The following is a 19,809-nucleotide window of genomic DNA, read 5'->3' on the forward strand; positions in this document are numbered from 1 at the left end:
CCATACTTATTTTAAGAAAAGCAAACATTTACTTCAAATTGCAGTATAGGCTTTTCAATCACAAAAAGAAAGAAAATTAAAAAAAAAACAGTGATCCGACAGTGGTCACATCCTGTGCAAAAAACTTAGGATACAAAAAATTGTAGCACAAGGTACTTGAGCCGCTTACACATTGCAGGATAAAGTAAATAAATACAGTAGCTGAAATATGGCACTCTTGTGACTCAAATTCTAAACCAATGGAATGCCTCTGAAATATTTAATTTTATCCTTGTATTAGTAACAAAGCCCCACCACCATTAGAGAAAAGGAATACAATATTTTTTAAATAAAAACAAAACTAAAATATTTATATCTAAGGTAAGGTTTTTATACAGTTATACCTCTTAAGTGCAGAAGGTGGGACTTGGACTTAGACATCTCTCTTTAAAGTAACTCCCCACACAGTTTACAAAGTTCCATTCAATCTCAAAAGTAAATTTAGGTTTGAAGAAAAACGTTACCAAAGTTGCATAATTTCTTTTGTTACTCCCACAACCGGAAGTTAAATTCTCAACAGTCTTGAAATACGAACGTTCATTTTTAGTCAGTGAAACATAAAAGGACTTGTCAACAGCCCTTGGGATTTCTTTATCCTTCCAATTCTGTTTTGCTCTCGCCTACATCCTTAGACAGCAATCCCTAGGTTTGCAAACAAAAGAATGCAATATGCATCATACATCAAGAAAAGACAACGAAGAGGACGAAGAACTTCCACGTTTCTGGATCTTCTCCTTGCTTCTTTCAACCTTCTTTATAATTTCTGTCACAATGCACACAGAAGAGGTGAGACCCAGAAGAAACAACAAATCTGGAAGAGACAGTAGGATTTGTTTTTAATTTCTGGGTAATAGGCTGAAGAAAGACGGTCAAAACTAAACCATGCACAACTTGTTCTGAAGTATATGACAAGATATTTCTTTCTAATCATTAGGGATAAGCTTTTTCAGAATACGTAAAAAGTAAATTTTTGCAGGACATAAACATAAACATCCACAGGTTACTACTCCAAAATAACTGAAGACTGACATGATGTATTAATCTATTAAATGAATTTCATATTGCATATGTAGAAACTGCCATATTTACTTGAATTCAAGATGAGACTTTTCCCCCCAGTCATCTTAATGGGAAAAAGTCTCTCGTCTTAGATTCAAGGGAGGGAGAGAGGAGGTAGGAGCCAAGCAATAAGCAGTTGCTGCAGCTCCAACTCTGGCTCCAAGCCTAGGTCACAGCCAGAGTCACAGATGAAGCAGCTGCCTGCCCATCCACCCTGAAGTCTTTGTTTGCTCCCCTACCACTGCTTAGTGTTAGGCAGAGCTCTGGCTCTGTTCCCTCCTGGCACAGAGCAGATGCAAACTCTGGACTCTGCCTGACCAGAGTAGAGGCAGCGGTAGCTCCAGCCCTGAGACACTGCTGTATGGCTGGGCAGGGGCTGGAGCTTGCATATGCTCCAAGCCTGGGAGGAAATGGAGCCAGAGCGAAGCTTGAAAGCAAGTACAGCCAGGGGAACAGAGGCTGAAAGGAACAGGCTGGGAGGGGGGGCACCAGAAGCAGGGAAGGAAGTGGTGGGGGCTTCCTGTTCCCCAAACTACCTATCTCCCTGCTTTCCCCACTGTAGCAGCAAGGGGACAAATTCAAGACAGCTCTCCGATAAATTATAACAAATTTATAAACATTTCATACACAACATCTAATTATTGGAGGTTGTCTTAAATTTGAAATAGTCTTGGATTGAGGTAAATATGATATTAACATTTATTGCTAGAAAGTAAAGTATTTTCTTGTAAGCAATACAATTAGATACTATTCTGAACAAAAGCCAGCTTCTTGGAGTCAACACTATATCAAGGAAAGAAAAAAAATGTTGAGAAGTACACTCTACTGGAGATAGTTTATTTTTACCTCCAAAAAACAACAGCAGAAATAGCTGTAACTACTCTGGATGAAAAATAAGAGTAAAATAAAAATATTGAAGTGATGACTGGCAAACTGCAGCCTTTCAAAATCATGCCATTGAAACATTTTAACCAGCCACAAACTGAAGTTTCCAGACAAGATTTTTGAACACTGAAATTCTCTCCTTAAGTAAAGTACTTTGGTTTTGCCTATCCCAGTATAATATGGTTCTTATCTACTTGTTTTGTGCATCTCACCATATCCATTTAATCACTGCTCTCCAAGAGAAGTAACCAGAACTTACAAAATGAGGGTCTGCACCATTATTTCACTTAGGAATTAAAGATAAAAAGTATTCTACAACCATCAGTCAGCTAATTTATGGATTAATCCACTGGGAGCCAACCTTTTGGCAGACAAGCCACAAATCAGTCCTACGCCTTCTCCACCCACCGCTCCAAGCCTCTTCCATGCCTAAACTGCCCTTTCTGCTCCCTGCCCTCTGCACCACTCATCTCCTCTCAGACCTGCCACTTGTGGCAGATGTACTGCAGGTTGGCCATCCCTGAATTAATTATTGCTTGAGCAGTACCAATATAGAAAAGGAAGACTTTTCTTACCCAGGACACTCAGGCTTTCCGTTTGAAAAACCTTCTGAAGTGGAGGGAAGTAAATGACCAGTAACTGCCCCATTATAGATCCAAGAACAGCGTAACAGAACATTTTATTACTGCAAAGTCCAATCTCAAACACAGATTTTGTCTGCGAAATGAAAAGACATAATACATTTTATTATATCTGTCATTTTAAATCTGAAGACTCAGTACCTTACTGATTTGCAATGAAACACATAATGCAAAAGTCTATTTCTAGATGTGGTTACCTTTCTAGAACTCAGACTTGGGGAATTTAAAAAAAAATGTTAAAGACAAAATAATGACATTTTGCTTCTGAATACTGCATGCAACTCTGTTCTGATATTTAATAATGTTATTACACTTTTTAAAAGCATAGTACAGTACAGCTAGGCCAACACTTTAATTTTAAATCAAGTTTTTTGCTTCTGTTATCGTAAAACTATGATTTGTAGTCACAGAGAAGTGGGGCTGGAAGGGACCTTGAGAGGTTATCTAGTCCAATCCCCTGCCTCAGACAGGATCATCCCTATCCAAGCCATCCCGTACAAATCCACTGTATTTGTGTGTAGTGTTTCTGATTTCACACAGCAGTTACCTAAACTAAGTCACTGTTGACTTGCAGTTTAAGAAAATTCAAGTTAGACCTGTAACTCTTGAGTTAATTAGTACATGTTAAGTGTGCCCTCTCACACGATGAGAAATTAAGTCTGCAAAAAGAGTTGGGAACCTAGAAATGAAGTGAGAACATCTTCAACCAAGAAAAAGTATAGCTACTATGTAAACGGCTAGAACGTCACTGTGGTTGTGTTAAACATCAGGCCACATACCTGAGATCTGGAACTCAAAGCATTGAACATATCAAAAAATACAAAACAGGTGAAGGTCATTGTTGTATCTCGAGGTGTTATGACATTGTCTCTTAGCTGTCAATAAGAAAAACCAATGAAATGGTTTTAGTATACATAAGCCCCTAACAAACTTATCTACTAAAATAATTTAAAGATGTTTGCCACAATCTGATTTAGTGAATTATGTAAACAAGCACTCACAAGTGTCCTTATACATTTCATGAATAGTCTAAAATTCATGAAGTGATTGAAAGCTCCAGTTTTATAAACATTTATGCACATTGTTAGGGTACAAGAATGATGTCATGCATTAAAGAAAGGTTCCAATTCCTTCCTTCCTTCCTTCATTAAAAGGAGAAAACGCATACACATTTTAGAACACTAATTCTAAGATTTTAACTCACTCTCCCAGATTCAGAATAAGCGTATTTGAAGTGTTGAGAGAGGCAGAGAGAAGGGAAATGAGGAAGGCTTGAGAATTCCTGAAGTCACACCTATTACTACTATTGCTCTCCCTTTCAGCCTCCTTCTACAAACCTCTCTCTCTAATCAGCCTGCAATAATTTAGGTCATAGCACAAGTAAAACTGCCTTTGGGAACTAAAAGTTCATCCACATTCACAATGTAACTGCAGAAATCAAGAAATCCTTGGTTTTTGTAAATGAAATCTGTTCCTGCTTTATTGTGCATATGTTTATCGTACCTCCCTCCAGAAGACAAAAAGTGTTCCACACACAATAATTATTGATGAAACAAGTATTTTGACAATCAGGTTTTTCGTCAAAATGCTGTCCTTTAAGTTTCTTGGAGGCTTCCGAATAACATCTTTATCCACAGGCTCCACTCCAAGACTTAAAAAAAAAAAAAGAGTTTAGAAGCCTTTTTATTTTATTACCACATAAGGCATATTAATTAGAAGCAGCAAATTACTTAGAAAGAACCATTGTGTTTAAATGTTTCTGAAAACAATGTTTACATGTTCTGTTTACAGACTAAGCCTCATTTAGAAGGGTATTTGCAATCCCAGTCTAAAGTCTATGCACTTTGAGTTGTGCAGTTGCACAGTACTTAAATAATGAAGTATTTCCCTTTATCACATGCATGTTAAAGATCTCTTAGATCCTATTACCATATCTTTTCTAAAAATTGAAGCCATCCATGTTGTAGCTTAAAGGTTAATTTTTAAACAATAACTCCCATTTCTCCAAGCCAGCTTGAACTAATGGTTTATATTCTTTTCATATACCATGTATGTAGATCAATTACTAAAGAAAAAGTGAACTTAAAACAAAGTATACTTTTCTAGAACAACCAACTGCAATCAAATCTCCCTTAGCAGACACTACTTTTAAAGCCATAAACCCTCTGCTGTTTAACTCAATTGTGGGCGATCAAGTGCCAGACACCATGGTTAACAGGCAAAACAGTTCAGATGCCTTCCACTACCAGGCTCAGTTGGTAACTATGGAAATGCAATGCCTAACTCTTGGGAGAAAGAACCACTGAACACCACAATGGAAAGATAACATCCCTGCTTCTGTTTGGTAAAATCTATCCTCACAGTCTAGACATTGCCTTGGTAAAGCCTGAAGCAGTTAAGTAGGGGGAAGAGGGCCCACATCCTGTTGACTAAAACAGGGGTGGGTGCAACTGTTTTGAGTGGGAAGCTTTAACAACAAAAACCATTTTCTTTGGAGTAATGCATCTACTTTTATGGGATTCTACTCCTGGATCAAGAGTCAGACAGAATTATGGCATTGCTACCAGGATTTTCAGAACCTCTGATAGTGTATTAGGTAAAACAAATTTGAAATCAAGAATCAGAACAAAATAAAATGATACATAGTAGTGGGGCATGAAAAGTATGATTTTTTTAAAATAATTATTCTAAACTCTTTCTGGCTAGGAAGAGTATTTTTAGTTTCATCAGTTTTTAACTTATTGCCCGTTCATTTTTATCTCAGCCAGACACTGAGAAAGAACTGAAACAAAAGCTGGGTTTGAGGGGAAGGATATAAAACTTAGTGTCATCAATATACTGTAGACACTAGTTTAAATGTGTCCACATTGCCCCTACCTTCATTAGACATGCATTGAAAAGAAGGGGCAACAACACGGCTCTAACACAAACAATATGATAGGCAAAGTTACACAGGTAAAAGATGCACTCTAGTCTTAGGATATACCAATTAAAATATCACTTTCTTTTATACAAGTTTAGATACTTTATAGATTACACACGCACAAGAAGTCCATCTCCCCTAATCATGGCATTCTTTATTTTGCTAGAACGGTACAGATCCTTATCTGGATGTGAAAATAAATATTTTTACCTTTGAGCTGGTGGTCCATCCATGATAATATTTATCCATAAAATCTGCATAGCATTGAGAGGATTAGGAAAGTTCATTAATGTAGCCAGTGAGATTAAAGTCAATGCAGCTATACTCCTGTTAAGAAAAGCCATTTCATTATTGTCAGTATGGCTATTTCCTGAAGATCAGTTAAAACAGCACTTCAAGTGTTGACGATCAGATGTGTTAAGTTTAAATAGTTTTTATATCAAAACTAAAAGTAACCTTAACTCATAAGGTAAAGCCTGGGGATCATTTAGCACAATGAGGATTGATATTTGACAGGATTGCCACAATTTAGCCCATCACCCTTTCCAAGTACAATTTTGACCCCCTTTCCCTACCCAATTTGCTGCTCTTTCTGCTCCCTCCCCTATGCTCCCTACCCAGTCTACTATTCTGCTTTCTGCCCTATCTGCCACTATACAGTATGTCCCCTCTCTAATCTGTCATGTGACAAACAGCCTGCCCTGATGTCACTTGTGCCACAGGTTGAGCCTCCCTGATTTAGCATATTCATCGACAGGTGGGTTTAAAATATGAAAATAATTTTGGTGATTAATGCAACATACAAGAAAGTTGGCCTTTTTCTGGAAAAAAAAAAAAAAGGCCTCCCAAAGACAAGAAAGGTCAACACCAAAAGCAACTGTTGCTATGATCAGTACTGCTTATATATAGGGGAAGGAAGCTGGCAAGAAGAAACTCCCATACCCATCAGACTGGAGTGTGGATCAAAAGGGGAGGTGGAACTCCCTCACCCTTCACATGGGTTGGGCTTTTGGCAAGGGAGAGAAAAAAAGTGACCCTGGTGCTAAAGGGTATAGTTCCTCTAACCTAGGGGTGGCCATTCCCCTGCTAGCCTGATCAAATCTTGACCTTTTCCATATTAACAAAAGGGGGTTGTCAGAAAGTTAGAGGATTGGTTATTACTACACTGCTTTAATGACAACATAAGTTCTACTGAGTAAAATTAGACTAATATTTAGAAAACGTTCATAATCTAATCTAGTGCATCACCAATCTTTATGGAACCTATACTACTGTTTATTGTGTATTCTTCTGTATAGTGTTTTATGAAATTCAACTCATTTACAAAGTAACTGAAAGCTTTTAAGGTAATGGTATTGCAAACTTACGTGCTCAGTTGAAACCTAACAAAATTTTTTATGTTATTATAAATCCCTTTACCCTCTTCAATTGCAGACCTGGAATTAAAAAAATAAAAGCAAGGGAAATGAGGGTACTATGAATCAAGTATATGATAAGGTTGTAAAACACAGTGAAAAAATAACTTACAAAACGGACATTTATTGCATTGTACGTAAATTTAACTAAATGTTACAGGAGTCTTTATTCCACTGAGGCGGTTATAGTCACACTTACCCAGCTTTTCTATCAATCATGAAAAGTTTCTTATTCCAGCTCTGCTATAATTTGACTTTTAAATTAAGGGGCCATAATTAAAAATGATGATATCACTCTACAGGCAGAATTAACTGATCCTTGAAAGACATTTTCATCTCATTTGCACCCATGACACTTCCCCCCACCATTATGGCAGCACTCCACCACACCACTATCCCCACCATTATGGCAGCACTCCACCACACCACTAGCTCCTGTTTAAGTGGTTGCTCACACTCTGATCGGTTGTCAGCCAATCAGAGCATGAATAAAACAAGGCAAGCTTAGGCTTTTATAATATTAGAATTATTAACCACAAAACAATTAACAGTAACCCACAACCAAAGATTTTAAAGTTATAGATCAATTACATTTTACAATGAGATTTTTGCTCCTGAAAAGTAGTGGTTTCTTGTGTCCCAGCTATCTAAACTTCAATCCTGTTTTTAACCCCTACAGCTCCATTTGCGGTAGTAATAATGCCAACCAGAAACATTATACTTAAACTGATACCCCATCTACACTAGCAGTAAACGCAACTAGTGGTGGTGACAGCAGCAGCACCAGTACCAAATGTTAATAGTCTAGCATAAGCAACACCCAAAACTTAAATAGTTTCTTTTACTATTTGGTGTGCACATAAGAACAGAAGTAGTTAAGTGTTATACAACTCTCCATTGTATATTTGCTCTTGCTGACAAGCCACTCAATTGCTAATGCAAGGTAACCTGATCAGAAGGGAAAAAACCCCAAGTTTCTGAAAATAATAAAAAGAACAAGCATTCTGATGTTTTAGAATACTATACCAGGCAATGAGCTCTAAAGATGCTGTTTCTTTTTATTTGTTCAGGAACTCATAGAGGTAAAAAAAATAATCTTTCCCTTGTAGTTCAAGGTAAGGCTTTTTTCAGTTGGATTTTTTCAGCATGCAAATATTTACAGACATTAAACTTACATTATTGTCTGAAAATCGTCATCCACCAGGATCATATCAGCTGCTTCCTTACAGACATCTGTTCCAGTCTGCCCCATTGCTACGCCAATATCTGCAGCCTTCAAGGCTACAGCATCATTCACTCCATCTCCTGTCATAGCAACTACTGCACCATTATTTTGCAGGGACTATAGAAAAAGGAAAAAACTTAAGTCAGCTCAATATGGTCTGGTCCATACCACTATATGGGACATAAGTTTGTTCCAAAAGAGTTGGATTTGGAAATCTAATTATAATTTATACCTAAGAGTAAAAATTAAACCTCACAACTTTAATCACATCACACCCTAAGTGAAAACTTGGGTTTGTTTAGAATGTAACATAGACAGAAATGGTGTTTCAAAAAAAGTAAAAAAGACTTGCTAGGGCAAATAAACTGCAAAATACCAAGTGTGTCTATTTTAACACTCCCCCTCCCCCAGACTTCTTCTATTACATTCTGTTTCTTTACCACCTGATTTCCTCATTCTTGTTGCTTTTCCAATTGTGCAAATGGCTATATTGAAAATGTGTCTATTTTGCAGAGATCCTTCGCTTTCAGCTTCTTTTCTTAGCTTCAGAATTGAAGCATTATTTCAGAAGTACCTTGAAATTCATGTCTTAGTCTCTTCTGAGCAGCAGCAGAAATATGGATTCTCATAAGTTTCTAGTCAATTCAACTGCAATGCGACAGAATCACAATTGATCCTCTGGCAACTGAGAAAGTGTTATTTTTCTAACCAGTTATAGTCCTCTATCCTTACTGGATAAAGGTTTCTAATAGTGCATTTTTTCCATATCTGAAAACAACGTTCTTTACAACCAAATATACTTCATGTTACTAAATTTGTGTTGTCCAGATGAAATTAAGCGATTATTATTAACCACTATTATAAAACAAGTGTCTATTAATAATGTCCTGCAGTTCTACCTCCAGAGCAGCAGTTCTCAACCTTTTTATGCTCATGGCATTCCTCAGAAAAATGCCAGCTCTTACTTTTCATTCAGCTGTTGACTACAGAAAAATAAAGAGAGAAATTCTTCTGTTGCAAAGAACTCAGAAGGACCAGAGCAGATCAGCATGATTTTAACACTATGGATTCCTATTTGAAATCTCTGGGCCTATCTTGTGCATCACATTTGCACACCCAACAGTGCTAGCCTTGTGTGGCACCCTGCAACACCCTTGAGAAGATCTCAAGGCACCCCAAGGTGTCATGGCACCCTGGATGAGAATCATTGTTCTAGAGAAACATACCTTTATGATTTTCAATTTATGTCTGGGACTGGCTCTGTAAAACACTGCAACCTGTTAAAAATATATGGAAAGGGTAATGAAACCTTGATAAATTAAGATGTGAAATGGATACAATAATATTAGAGGATATAAAAAAATATTCTCAAAACCAAAACAAAGCTACCATCTTATCTCATTTGGAACATAATTATCAACGATTTTTTTTGTAAGAAACATGACACTGGATTACTGTTACTTATATTTTATTCAATATTCAAAAGTCTTAAAAAGGATAATACTACTGTATTATGATTCTAATTTTAAAATTTAAGACAATCTGTAGAATTTGCATTTTTTGAGAAGTTCTGATTTTAAACTCCTAAGTTCAGAACTTCTTGATGTTCACCTTGATGGCAACATTTACATAAGGTGGCGGTTAAGTTGATCCTATGAAACCATTCCCATTCTTATGTACCACATTTACTAGGAATTTTAAGTAGAATGATACTTTCATGTCAAAACTTTTATGACAACTAGTAAAGATTTTGCTCAGCATGATTAAGCTTCTTTTAAATATTCTTTTCTTGACCACCTTTTATATGGTCAATTATTTGCTTTCCATGCAACTTCCAACAAAATTCTGGACTAGCTTTCAGCACTTCATGCCCAAACCTATTTTTCTGTAGGTATGGTAGCAGGACAGACCTACAAGTTGTCACTTCAAGATTATGGCATCTGTATATAACCTCCTACTCACTGATACTATTCAATAACTAGCATTAGCTTCTACAATATTTCACATTATTCAGACCCCTAAGTTATACTATCAGTTTCTTTTATAGCATCTCAAGTCAGGTATACATAGTCATGCCATAAACTTTTGGTAATTCAGACTGGGTGATCCACTGAAAACTAAAGTTTACTGAGTACACTAAGATCAGTACCATTCTTCATGCTTACCCTCTCCCATTCTGCTTGCTAGCTTTGTTTGTCAGCCACCACAGAAGCCCCTAAGGTGAAACTTGAAGAGCTACTTGTAGTTTGGAAACTATGGTCTGATCATTACCATGGTACACAAAATAGTGAATGGTATCAAAAAGGCAAAATCAGGCACCTTTATTCACACTCTCCCATGATACAAGAACTAGGGAACATTACACAAAAAGGTAAGAGAGCCAACTGAAAAAACAAACAGGAAACTGTTCAAACAGTGTAAAACTGTTTACTGGTGTAAAGTTTAGACAATGAGTATCTAAGGTTAAAGATTACCAAGACTCAACAAAAAATCTTGAAAAAAAAATATGAAATTTTTAAAAAATAGTTCCAAAGTTATATTAGTAAGAATAAAAGTCTGAAAAATTAAGATGATATAAAAACCTCATAAACTGAAGTGGACAATCGATCTTATATGGCATAATATCTGTATTTCTATGCTATAAGCTCTGACTGCTAATAATTTACAGCTTCATCCATTTCTTTAAAATCTTGTCAGTTTCTTAGAAATTACTTTTTAGCTCTCCATTAATAAGATTTTTTTTCAATTTATGATGCTTCTATTACATTAAAACAATCTGTATTTTTTTCAACTAACCTTTGGTGCTATTTGTGAAAGCTGTTGAATATCTAAAGCATCTATTTCTTCTCCCGAAACTGCCTGTGAATTTTTGGAATATAATCCAAGACGACTAGCTGGAAAGAGATGTAAACACATAAATTATATCACTAAATGACAATGATGTAAATAGCCTACTATTTTTTTTCCAACATACTAGGTTCCAATACCAGGTTATTTTGTACACCTATTCTATTCTGCCATTTTTCAAATGTACCATTTTTGACAGCAGTAATTTCATAGGCATTATTCAAATCAGTTGACTGGAATAATTACCCAAACTCTCAAGAAATAAAAGGTGTGCCATGAAACTTACTCTGATTGGATTTATTTGCTTTAAAAGTTTAACACTTAGAGGCCTCAAATAGGTCAGTGCCCCACTGTGTTAGGTGCTGTACAAACATATAGCAAATGATAATCCATGCCCTAGAGAGTTTAGAGTTTAAAAGAGAAACAGGAAATGAGCAAACAGACAGAAAAAGGAGAACAGGTTAATAAAAGGATGTTTTACCTCTGCACAAAAACAGCATGCACAAACATCAGACTGTTCTTTCTTTTTCAACTTCCTTTGCCAAGTTTCCTAACCATCCCATAGAACAAGGAATGACCCTTTTACTACATGCCACCTCCTGTACTTGACTTGGTTAAGGAGTAAGGCATTTAATATAGTTTAAAAATACTTAACTTGAAATCCAGTTGTATGTAAAAGGGGAGCTGGAAATAATTTGTAATAGGATACATGCCCCCATGTGAGTTTCAAAAGTGAGAGGTATATACACACAGGGGAAACTAACCATAAGTGAAACTATCTTGATACAAATTACTGCTAAATGAGGAAAATAAAAGGACAAAACCAGTTTCTTTCAAATATATTCAAATCTTAGGTAGAACTTGGGGGGGGGGGAAACGACACAACAACAACTATTTAAATTTACAAAGTTCTTTTAAAACTACAGCTTTTCAGCTTACATTACATCACATAACAATCCTATGCAAATGGTACATGCCAAATAGGCATCACAAACCTTACTTCAGATTTTTAACCACCACCACAATATTTCATCTTAGAGTAACACGTTGTAAGACATCCCCATGAAACATGTCAAAACGAAAGGAAGTGGTCTATTCATACCAATGGCAACCGCAGTCTCCTGTGAATCTCCAGTAACCATTTTTATTGCTACGCCTGAGGTGATAAGTGTAGTAACAGCTTCTTTTACACCAGTCCTTGGAGGATCAATTATGCCCACCAGCCCCAAAAAGGTCAGCTGTCCCAGCTCAGGGCCAGAAGCTAAGGCCAAAACTTTAAGAAAACAAGGGAAACATAAGTTTATCTTTGAAAACTGAAGTCATTAAAATTTAATTACTACAAGAATAGTATTTTTTACAGCAGTGCTTTCCAAAATAAAAGTTAGTATACACAAACAGAAATTTTCTAATAGGATTCAAGGAAATTTGTTTGAAAAAAAATGGATGACTGTTGTATACAGAGTAAGGGTCAGGTGTTCTGAAACAAGTAACTTTACTCACCAGGTATCCCCATTGAGATTAACCTAACCATCACAAGCATGCTTACTTTACTCAACTACTAGATTACAGAAAATCAGGGTGCTAACATCCTAAAACGACGGATTGCTGTTACTGCAGTTCAGGTGTTGTTTGGTAATTAGAATAGGCTGTTTTTTCATGCCCATCTTCAAACAAGTGTTCCCTTTGCTAACCTTACCTATTTCAGGATTTAAAAAACAAATATTTTCTAGTCACTTTCACATGAAAGATGTACAGGAAAGCTTCTGGTATTTAGAAAAATACCAGTCTGATTCTTGTGCACACTCACTATTTCAGGCACATATTAACATGAATAGAAGACCTGCTAACTGCACCTGTGTAGGATACCATGCACCTGACAATCTAGCATAAATATTTTATCAATCTTTGTCGAGGGCAATAACCTCAATCAAAGTTTAAATCATGGTCATCAGATGAAAAAAAGTAAATCCATGAAATCAAAAGTAACAGGCCAGTATATCATCCTCACCCACTGTAGATACTAGCTAAAGATAATATATAAAAGCATAGCTTGTCAGTCCACCAGTATTCTGTATAGCACATACCCCTGCCCATCCTGTACCAATCATTTTTAAGAACAAAACTATAATTTAAAGTTTTCTATATTCTCAACTTGGAAATAAACAAAAAAAAATGAAGAACTTTAAAAATGAAAGGTCCATGCCCCATGAGGCACTCAGCTGCATAACTACCAATACCTTGTAAACATTTAATGGTGCTGCCTCTCTCAGAAGGTTGCCATAACCAGTCCGCTCTAAACCTTAAAACTGAGATGAGGGCAAAACAGAAAAAAAGTGGGGAGGTCATGACTACTTCCAGAATACCCATAGAAATTCATGTAGTAAAATGTAATAGGTAGAAATGGTGACAAATCTCTTGGGTGATCAGACAGGATGAGAATTGCAGTACAGCACTGACATTCTCAAGTCAGTCATGCTATTTAAACCTTAAGCCAATTTAATTTCCACTCTTAACTTAAAGATAAATTGGTGAACACAATGAAAACTGAGAAAAAGGTTGGTTTCAAGTCCTCTGTTAGTTTGAACAAGCAAGTCAAACAATACATTCAAAAGAACTATTCTTATGGTGCAAAGACTAACTACTCTGAAGTAATCTTACCCCTAAGTCCTGCAGAGCCCATAGATGTCTTCTCTTGCTGATACTGCTCTCTCTGTTGTTGGGTGAGGGGCAGGGTCTGTCCTTTGCAGTTATATGTTGTACAGTACCTAATCACTTGTTCATAAGCACCCTTCATAAAACAAACCTCTGGTTTGTCCTAAGAAAAAAATATTGGCACATAAATATCTACAGTCCTCTAGCAGCAGAATATTGTCAGAATTTCATGAGATTTTTGAGGGAGGGGGAAACTAACACCGACAAGTTTACGTGCAAGGCTTGGGACACCAGAATGTTTATAAGAATTTCACAGTATGCTTTATACAAAACAAAAACTTATGGTTCTATATTTGAGAGCCTGAAAATAAAACCTTGGTCATGGACAGATGTTCATCCGTAAGACTGCATGCACCCCAACTACAAAAACAGTTATGTGGGGCATTCATATGTTCACAGCCCCTGGCTGAAGTGCTGCAAAGGCATTGCAAAGATATGCTCTCTGCTGGGAGACAGGGGAACACTGGGCAGACTGTAAGCCTGCTGTGGTGAGCTGTCCATGAGTAGACTACTGTCCTCAGTCTGACAGCTTGCTGCCCTCCCCAGTGATCAGGGTGGCAGTGTGTTGACAGCTTGCTGTCTCCCCTGCCACAGGACCAGTGGTCCCCACTGTCCCAGCAGCAGTTGCCATTTCTGCCACCGGGCTCTGTGACAGCTATGTGTGTCAAACAGAGCCACAGTCTGCTTTCCTGGCTGGGCTGAAGCTCTGCTCCCAAGCAGGTTACCAAGGAGCAAGTGGTTCTCCCTTAATCCCCACCATGGAGTACTATGGGATGTCAGGAGAACAAGAGACCTGCTGTAGCGTTACATGCAACCAGATAAATGTTACACAGGGCTCCACAAAATGTACCACTACAGAACAGGTACTATTTTTGTAGTGCTACACGGGTTGTGCAGGCCTATTCCTTTGACTTTATAGCTCTGTAAATGCAACGTCTGTCCACAGCCTCTGTTCCCCTTCCAAATGCACAGGTCTGTGCACTTTGTTACGACCTTCAGAAAACAGCCCTTAAAGTAAAACAAGGAAACTATGCACCTGATCTGAGCCCAAGTTGCACTGCACAACGTTACATAATAGCTGACAAAATTGAGGAGAGCCACTGGAAAGGTCTACCTGCTGTGTTCTGTGCACACACTTAACAGCCATCCATTTCTGCTCTGAGCTGAAGGGATACTCTGCTTTTCTTATGTAATCCTGCTGGAGTCCATCTAGACCCATCTGTGCAAAACATAACAAAAAGTAACCTTAGCACCATTTTTGTTCATACAGCCAGACCATTTATTGCCCTCCAAGAAAAGGTTCCCAAAAGCAGCTAAACTTTAATTATTTAAAAATTCAGGGCATGAATGGACTATCACATACTCGGAGCTATCCCTAGGGGTGGGCAAGTGGGGTTAGCTGCCCCAGGGCCTGTGTTTTGGGTGGCCCCATGGACAGTGCCATACAGGCTCCATCGCAGCCACTGGCTCCATGGTCTAGCTGCTTGCCACACCCCTGCCCTCTGGCCCCACACAAGCTGATATGCCCCGGGCCCCACACACTCCTAGGGATGGCTCTGTACATACTACAGGGTAATCCACAATGTTTTTGTATACTGATGTTAAGTAACACTAGGCTAACAATGGGCAGAGACAAACAGCTACACTAAGAGTGCATCTACACATGCACTTATCTGTGCACTAATTTCCTGTGATGTAAAACATCACAATCTCCATATGCAATTCTATTAGATTGCAGCAAAATAATATTCACCATCGTAAAATAGTACTAACAGGGACAGTACTATCTTTATGGCGGTGAAAATAACTGCACCTAAACACACAGATAAACTCTGATCCAGGTATACAGTATATATTGCATCTAGTCATCCCAGGCAGCAAGGGACCAGACCCCACCCTGCTACCCAGTCACAGGGCTCCACATGCTGGTGCACTCATGTGCCCCAGCCAGCCTCTCTGCCTCCCAGAGCCTGGGACTGACCACCCCTCTCCCCAGCCCCTCTGCCAGCCCAAGACTGCTCCGTCCCAGCTCAAACTGCTGCAGTCAGCAGTTCGCACAGGCTAGCATCTGTGCATGAATCATAGAATCATAGAGGTAGGGTCGGAAGGGACCTTGTAGATCTTCAAGTCCGAACCCCTGCCTGGGCGGGAGAAAAAACTGGACTCAAATGAGTCCAGCCAGGTAGTCATCAAGCCTCTTCTTAAAGATCCCCAGGGTAGGAGCCAGCACCACTTCCCTAGGAAGTTGGTTCCAGCTCCTAGCCACCCTGACTGTGAAGTAGTTCTTGCGGATGTCTAATCTAAATCTACTGTCTAATAACTTGTGTCCATTGTTCCTTGTCATGCCAGGTGGCGCTAGGGGAAACAGTGTCTCCCCTAAACCCTTCTGGTCCCCCCTAGTGAGTTTATAGACAGTCATCAGGTCCCCCCTCAGCCTTCTCTTGTGAAGGCTGAACAGGTTTAGGTCCAGCAGTCTTTCAATGTAGGGTCTGCCCTGTAGTCTCCAGATCATGCAGGTGGCCCTCCTCTGGACCCTTTCAATGTTGTCCACATCCCTCCTGAAATGGGGCGCACAGAACTGGACATGCACCCTGGCTCACAGTATTTTAATTATCTACCACATGCCATTAAGATGACAGGATAAACTCTGGCACAAACTGCACGTGTAGATGCACCCCAAGAGAAGTAAACACAGTAGGTGGCTGTTACCCTGCTACCAGAGCCACCCCTAGGATACGGTGAATCAGGGTAACTGCCCTGGGCCCCACACTGTGTGGGGAGAGGGGAGGCTGAGAAGCTGGGCAGAGGGGCCGCAGCCTCTTATGCAGGGCCTGCCTGGAGCTGGCAGCTCAGAAGCAGCATAAGGGACCCCTCCCAGCCCCCCTTTGCAGGGGTACATGGCCCTGCACAGTGTTAAGGGGGCTCCCCATGCAGGCTGATTTGCCCCAGGCCTGCTTCCCCTTCCTCTCCCCCACCCCACAGGTTGGCTCTGCTTGCTACTACATTGCAGGGAAACAGATAATAGACTGCTCACCATTAGCAAGCAGCAACCCTGAGGTGGGCATGAACAGACATTAATTTGGCACAACTTACAACAATGAAGACTTACTATGATTCTTTCAGGGGTTAGTCTCCAACTGATTGGGAGACATGATGAGGCCTTAAGAAATAATGCCATCTGTCCAATTCATTTTTTAAACACAGATGCAATGCTGATAACACCAATGTAAACATGCTGCTTGCCCACATGCTCATTTTGTTTTTATTCCCCTCTCTCAAAATGTTGTCAAATCACAATGTTCCAGCTTCAACATACAAGCTTTTGAGACATTGAAGTGAATGAAGCAAAAGCTTTTTGCACATTTCATTGCCAATCATTAACAGTATATTTATGCTTATATAATTTCAAATCATATCTACCTTGTTCTTACCTAACAACATATTTATCTTCCAAAGATAAAGAAAGGGGAGGGCATAGCCTAGCCTTTACAGGATTCTGGTCTTGCGGGGAGTGAAGTCTATGCGTGCAGACAGATATAAAACTTACACCATTTGATATGTGGTTTAAACTACTAGTTTCTAGACATAGAAGGGGAAAGGAGTATCCAGGTGAGTAGAAGGGGTACCCTTACTTCTAGGTTCCCAGGACGTTCTGGGGTGGAAGGGGGGTGCACTGCCCAATACGCCACAGCTTTTAAAACAATATTTTCCCCCAAGCTACTTGTCAGTTTCATACTAGTCATGGAAACTGACTACGTTCCAAGGCAGCCCAGGTACCACCACACAGATTTTGGTAAAATAATAAAAGGTCTCTGGGTCTGAGCAAGAAGTCATATGTGGATTCTGCATCTCAGAAAGGTTGGGGGGGAATTGAAAATTAACACACATTACAATAGAGGCATGAGCATACTCAATCATGGTAAGACTAAGTACCAGCCACAATATATATATTTGGGTTTAGTATAAAAATGTAATATAACAAACGTGATTTTACTTCATGTCCCACTTATTCAGTAGCTTTTTATAAAATCGAGAACTCTGGAGCATCCTAAAATTATTTCTGTTGTAAGAGTAGTTTTCAATAAAAGACTTAATGACACCATTACTGTAACATTAGTAATTTTATTCATCACAGTGACAAGCTTTATGTCTAAAAACAAGAGGGAAGCACACACCTTCATAGCGAGTGCAATCAGAGCGCCTTCTGTTGGCTTTCCCATCAAGGTGTTGTTTCTGATTATAGCATCATTGCACACACAACCAGCCTAAAACACAAAAAGACACCAAGGTCAATAGAACATATATAGGCTATATTAAAGCCACTGGAGATAGACTGCTTACCATGCTAAAATCGTACCTCAACAATTTTGCTAATAGTTGCGTTGTTATATCCATGAATAACATCACCATCGAGCATCACTTCTCCAAACCTGTTGTAGCCTACTCCAGTTACCTGTAAAGTACAGAGTCAAACAAGATGTCAATCAGAGCATTAAAACATTTCATATATCCAATAATCTGTTTTTCAGAATTTCCTGTACAGAAAATGGAATGAGTTACTTAAAAATGAACCAATTATACCAATCTAGACATGCACACCCACAGTTTCCTACTCAGGGTCTAATGCAATGGATTTAAATTAAAGAAAGTGTTAAATTCAGCAGTTTGTAGACAGTTTAATGTCTATACTGAACACAGTGCAAATTCAGAATGATCTAAGTAGCTTTCAAATGCTGCATTCTTGGCATTGGTAGGCAGAAACATATAATTGCCTTGTTCCATCAGGACCTGCTTTCAACTATCTCTTGCTCTTCAGTCCCCCTTTTTCTTGGTTTACCTGGACCTACAATGCATGTTCCCTGGAGGTTAGGGAACCATTTTAAAAGTTTAATGAGAAAGGAAATCTAGAAGTGTAGCTAGGTGATCTAGGCTGACTGAAGATCAGTTCATGGGCTGAGGCCTGGGATATACAGACACTAAAACAATTAGTTTGTAATTATTTATTCTAGAATAAAATCTAGAGCCCAATCAGTAGTTTAGTTTAATCCCTTAATTTGCAGCATAAACCAGATACTAAACACCCAGATTTAGGAAGAAAAACTCAAACATGTCAGCGAGCATCCCATACACTTTCTACTAAAATATGTGAAGCCAGTCACCATCGGAAACAGGGTACTGAACTAAATGGACCAATGGTGTGAACTCGTATAACAGGCAGATGACGCTTAAATTAAAAGAGAGAGCTTAAAAAGTAAGTTTAGGAAACTTTTCACTCATTCCCTGTTTGAGGCTTGTGTGCATTCACAGTAACTTCATTGTACTTATAGCTGAAAGGGCTTCCTCCAATTTTAAATTTATTAAACTGGTATTTTAAATTAAAAATTAAAATAAGCCACAGAAATGCAAGCTGGCAAACTACTGGGAAGTAAATAACATTTTTAAACGGTTAAAAGAAAGGTTGCTTCATCCATTTCACCCATTATCTATCTGTTTACTTTCTTCTTCCCCTCACAATTCATTAGGCTCTTCTCAGAAGCACAATGTTCTTTTGCTAAAATCCATTTCAAAAGTCCATTGGGAGAAACCAGCTGTTCTTCCCCTCATGCAAATACAGCATAGCAGTTGGAAAAAATGGACTTTTAAAAGAAAAAGAAAGGGTCCCATTTCTACTGAAGTCAATGGCACAAGCCTCACCGACTTCAAAAGAAATAAAGCCAGATGGGAAATAAGTCAAGGAATTTTGGAATTTGTATATATTCTCTTTAATTTGTCACACTTGCATCAATCAGTGAGAAAACATGTTCCCCTAAAGACGCATCTATTTCTGCTTTTTTGTTTCTTTCCCATCCTCTGATTTATTCCTCCTTCCTTTTTGTGTGCATATTTCCTTCCTTTTAGGAACTCCCTACCAACCATGTTTTCACTTCCTGCCTCTATTCTATCCAATTAAACAATCAGCAGTGAAACAGTCATGGGGCACAGGGTTCTGAATCTATCTAGCAGACTAAATATTACAAGTAGGCCACATAAGCCAATATTCCCCTTCCAAAGGCTACTATAAAT

At 38.6% G+C, this 19,809-nt stretch overlaps 1 protein-coding gene across 3 annotated transcripts in view; it reads right to left on the bottom strand.

The window, feature by feature from the left end:
• Positions 1 to 6: 6 nt before the first annotated feature.
• The window catches only part of ATP2C1 (ATPase secretory pathway Ca2+ transporting 1), an 80,670-nt gene continuing 60,867 nt past the window's right edge, over positions 7 to 19,809 (bottom strand). For all 3 annotated transcript variants that reach the window (XM_090046390.1, XM_090046391.1, XM_090046389.1), the window contains 14 exons: positions 18,104 to 18,199; positions 17,922 to 18,011; positions 14,861 to 14,965; positions 13,693 to 13,849; positions 12,137 to 12,307; positions 10,984 to 11,081; positions 9,414 to 9,464; positions 8,138 to 8,304; positions 6,915 to 6,983; positions 5,758 to 5,874; positions 4,128 to 4,275; positions 3,404 to 3,499; positions 2,559 to 2,700; positions 7 to 850 (listed from right to left, as the gene is read on the bottom strand). In XM_090046390.1, coding sequence (XP_089902516.1) covers positions 714 to 850; positions 2,559 to 2,700; positions 3,404 to 3,499; positions 4,128 to 4,275; positions 5,758 to 5,874; positions 6,915 to 6,983; positions 8,138 to 8,304; positions 9,414 to 9,464; positions 10,984 to 11,081; positions 12,137 to 12,307; positions 13,693 to 13,849; positions 14,861 to 14,965; positions 17,922 to 18,011; positions 18,104 to 18,199 — 1,644 coding nt within the window. In that variant the 3' untranslated portion in view covers positions 7 to 713. The remainder of the gene's footprint in view (positions 851 to 2,558; positions 2,701 to 3,403; positions 3,500 to 4,127; positions 4,276 to 5,757; positions 5,875 to 6,914; positions 6,984 to 8,137; positions 8,305 to 9,413; positions 9,465 to 10,983; positions 11,082 to 12,136; positions 12,308 to 13,692; positions 13,850 to 14,860; positions 14,966 to 17,921; positions 18,012 to 18,103; positions 18,200 to 19,809) is intronic.

This window comes from Crocodylus siamensis, chromosome 5, assembly GCF_052110815.1.
Source record: "Crocodylus siamensis isolate JL-2025a chromosome 5, ASM5211081v1, whole genome shotgun sequence".
Lineage (NCBI taxonomy): Eukaryota > Metazoa > Chordata > Crocodylia > Crocodylidae > Crocodylus > Crocodylus siamensis.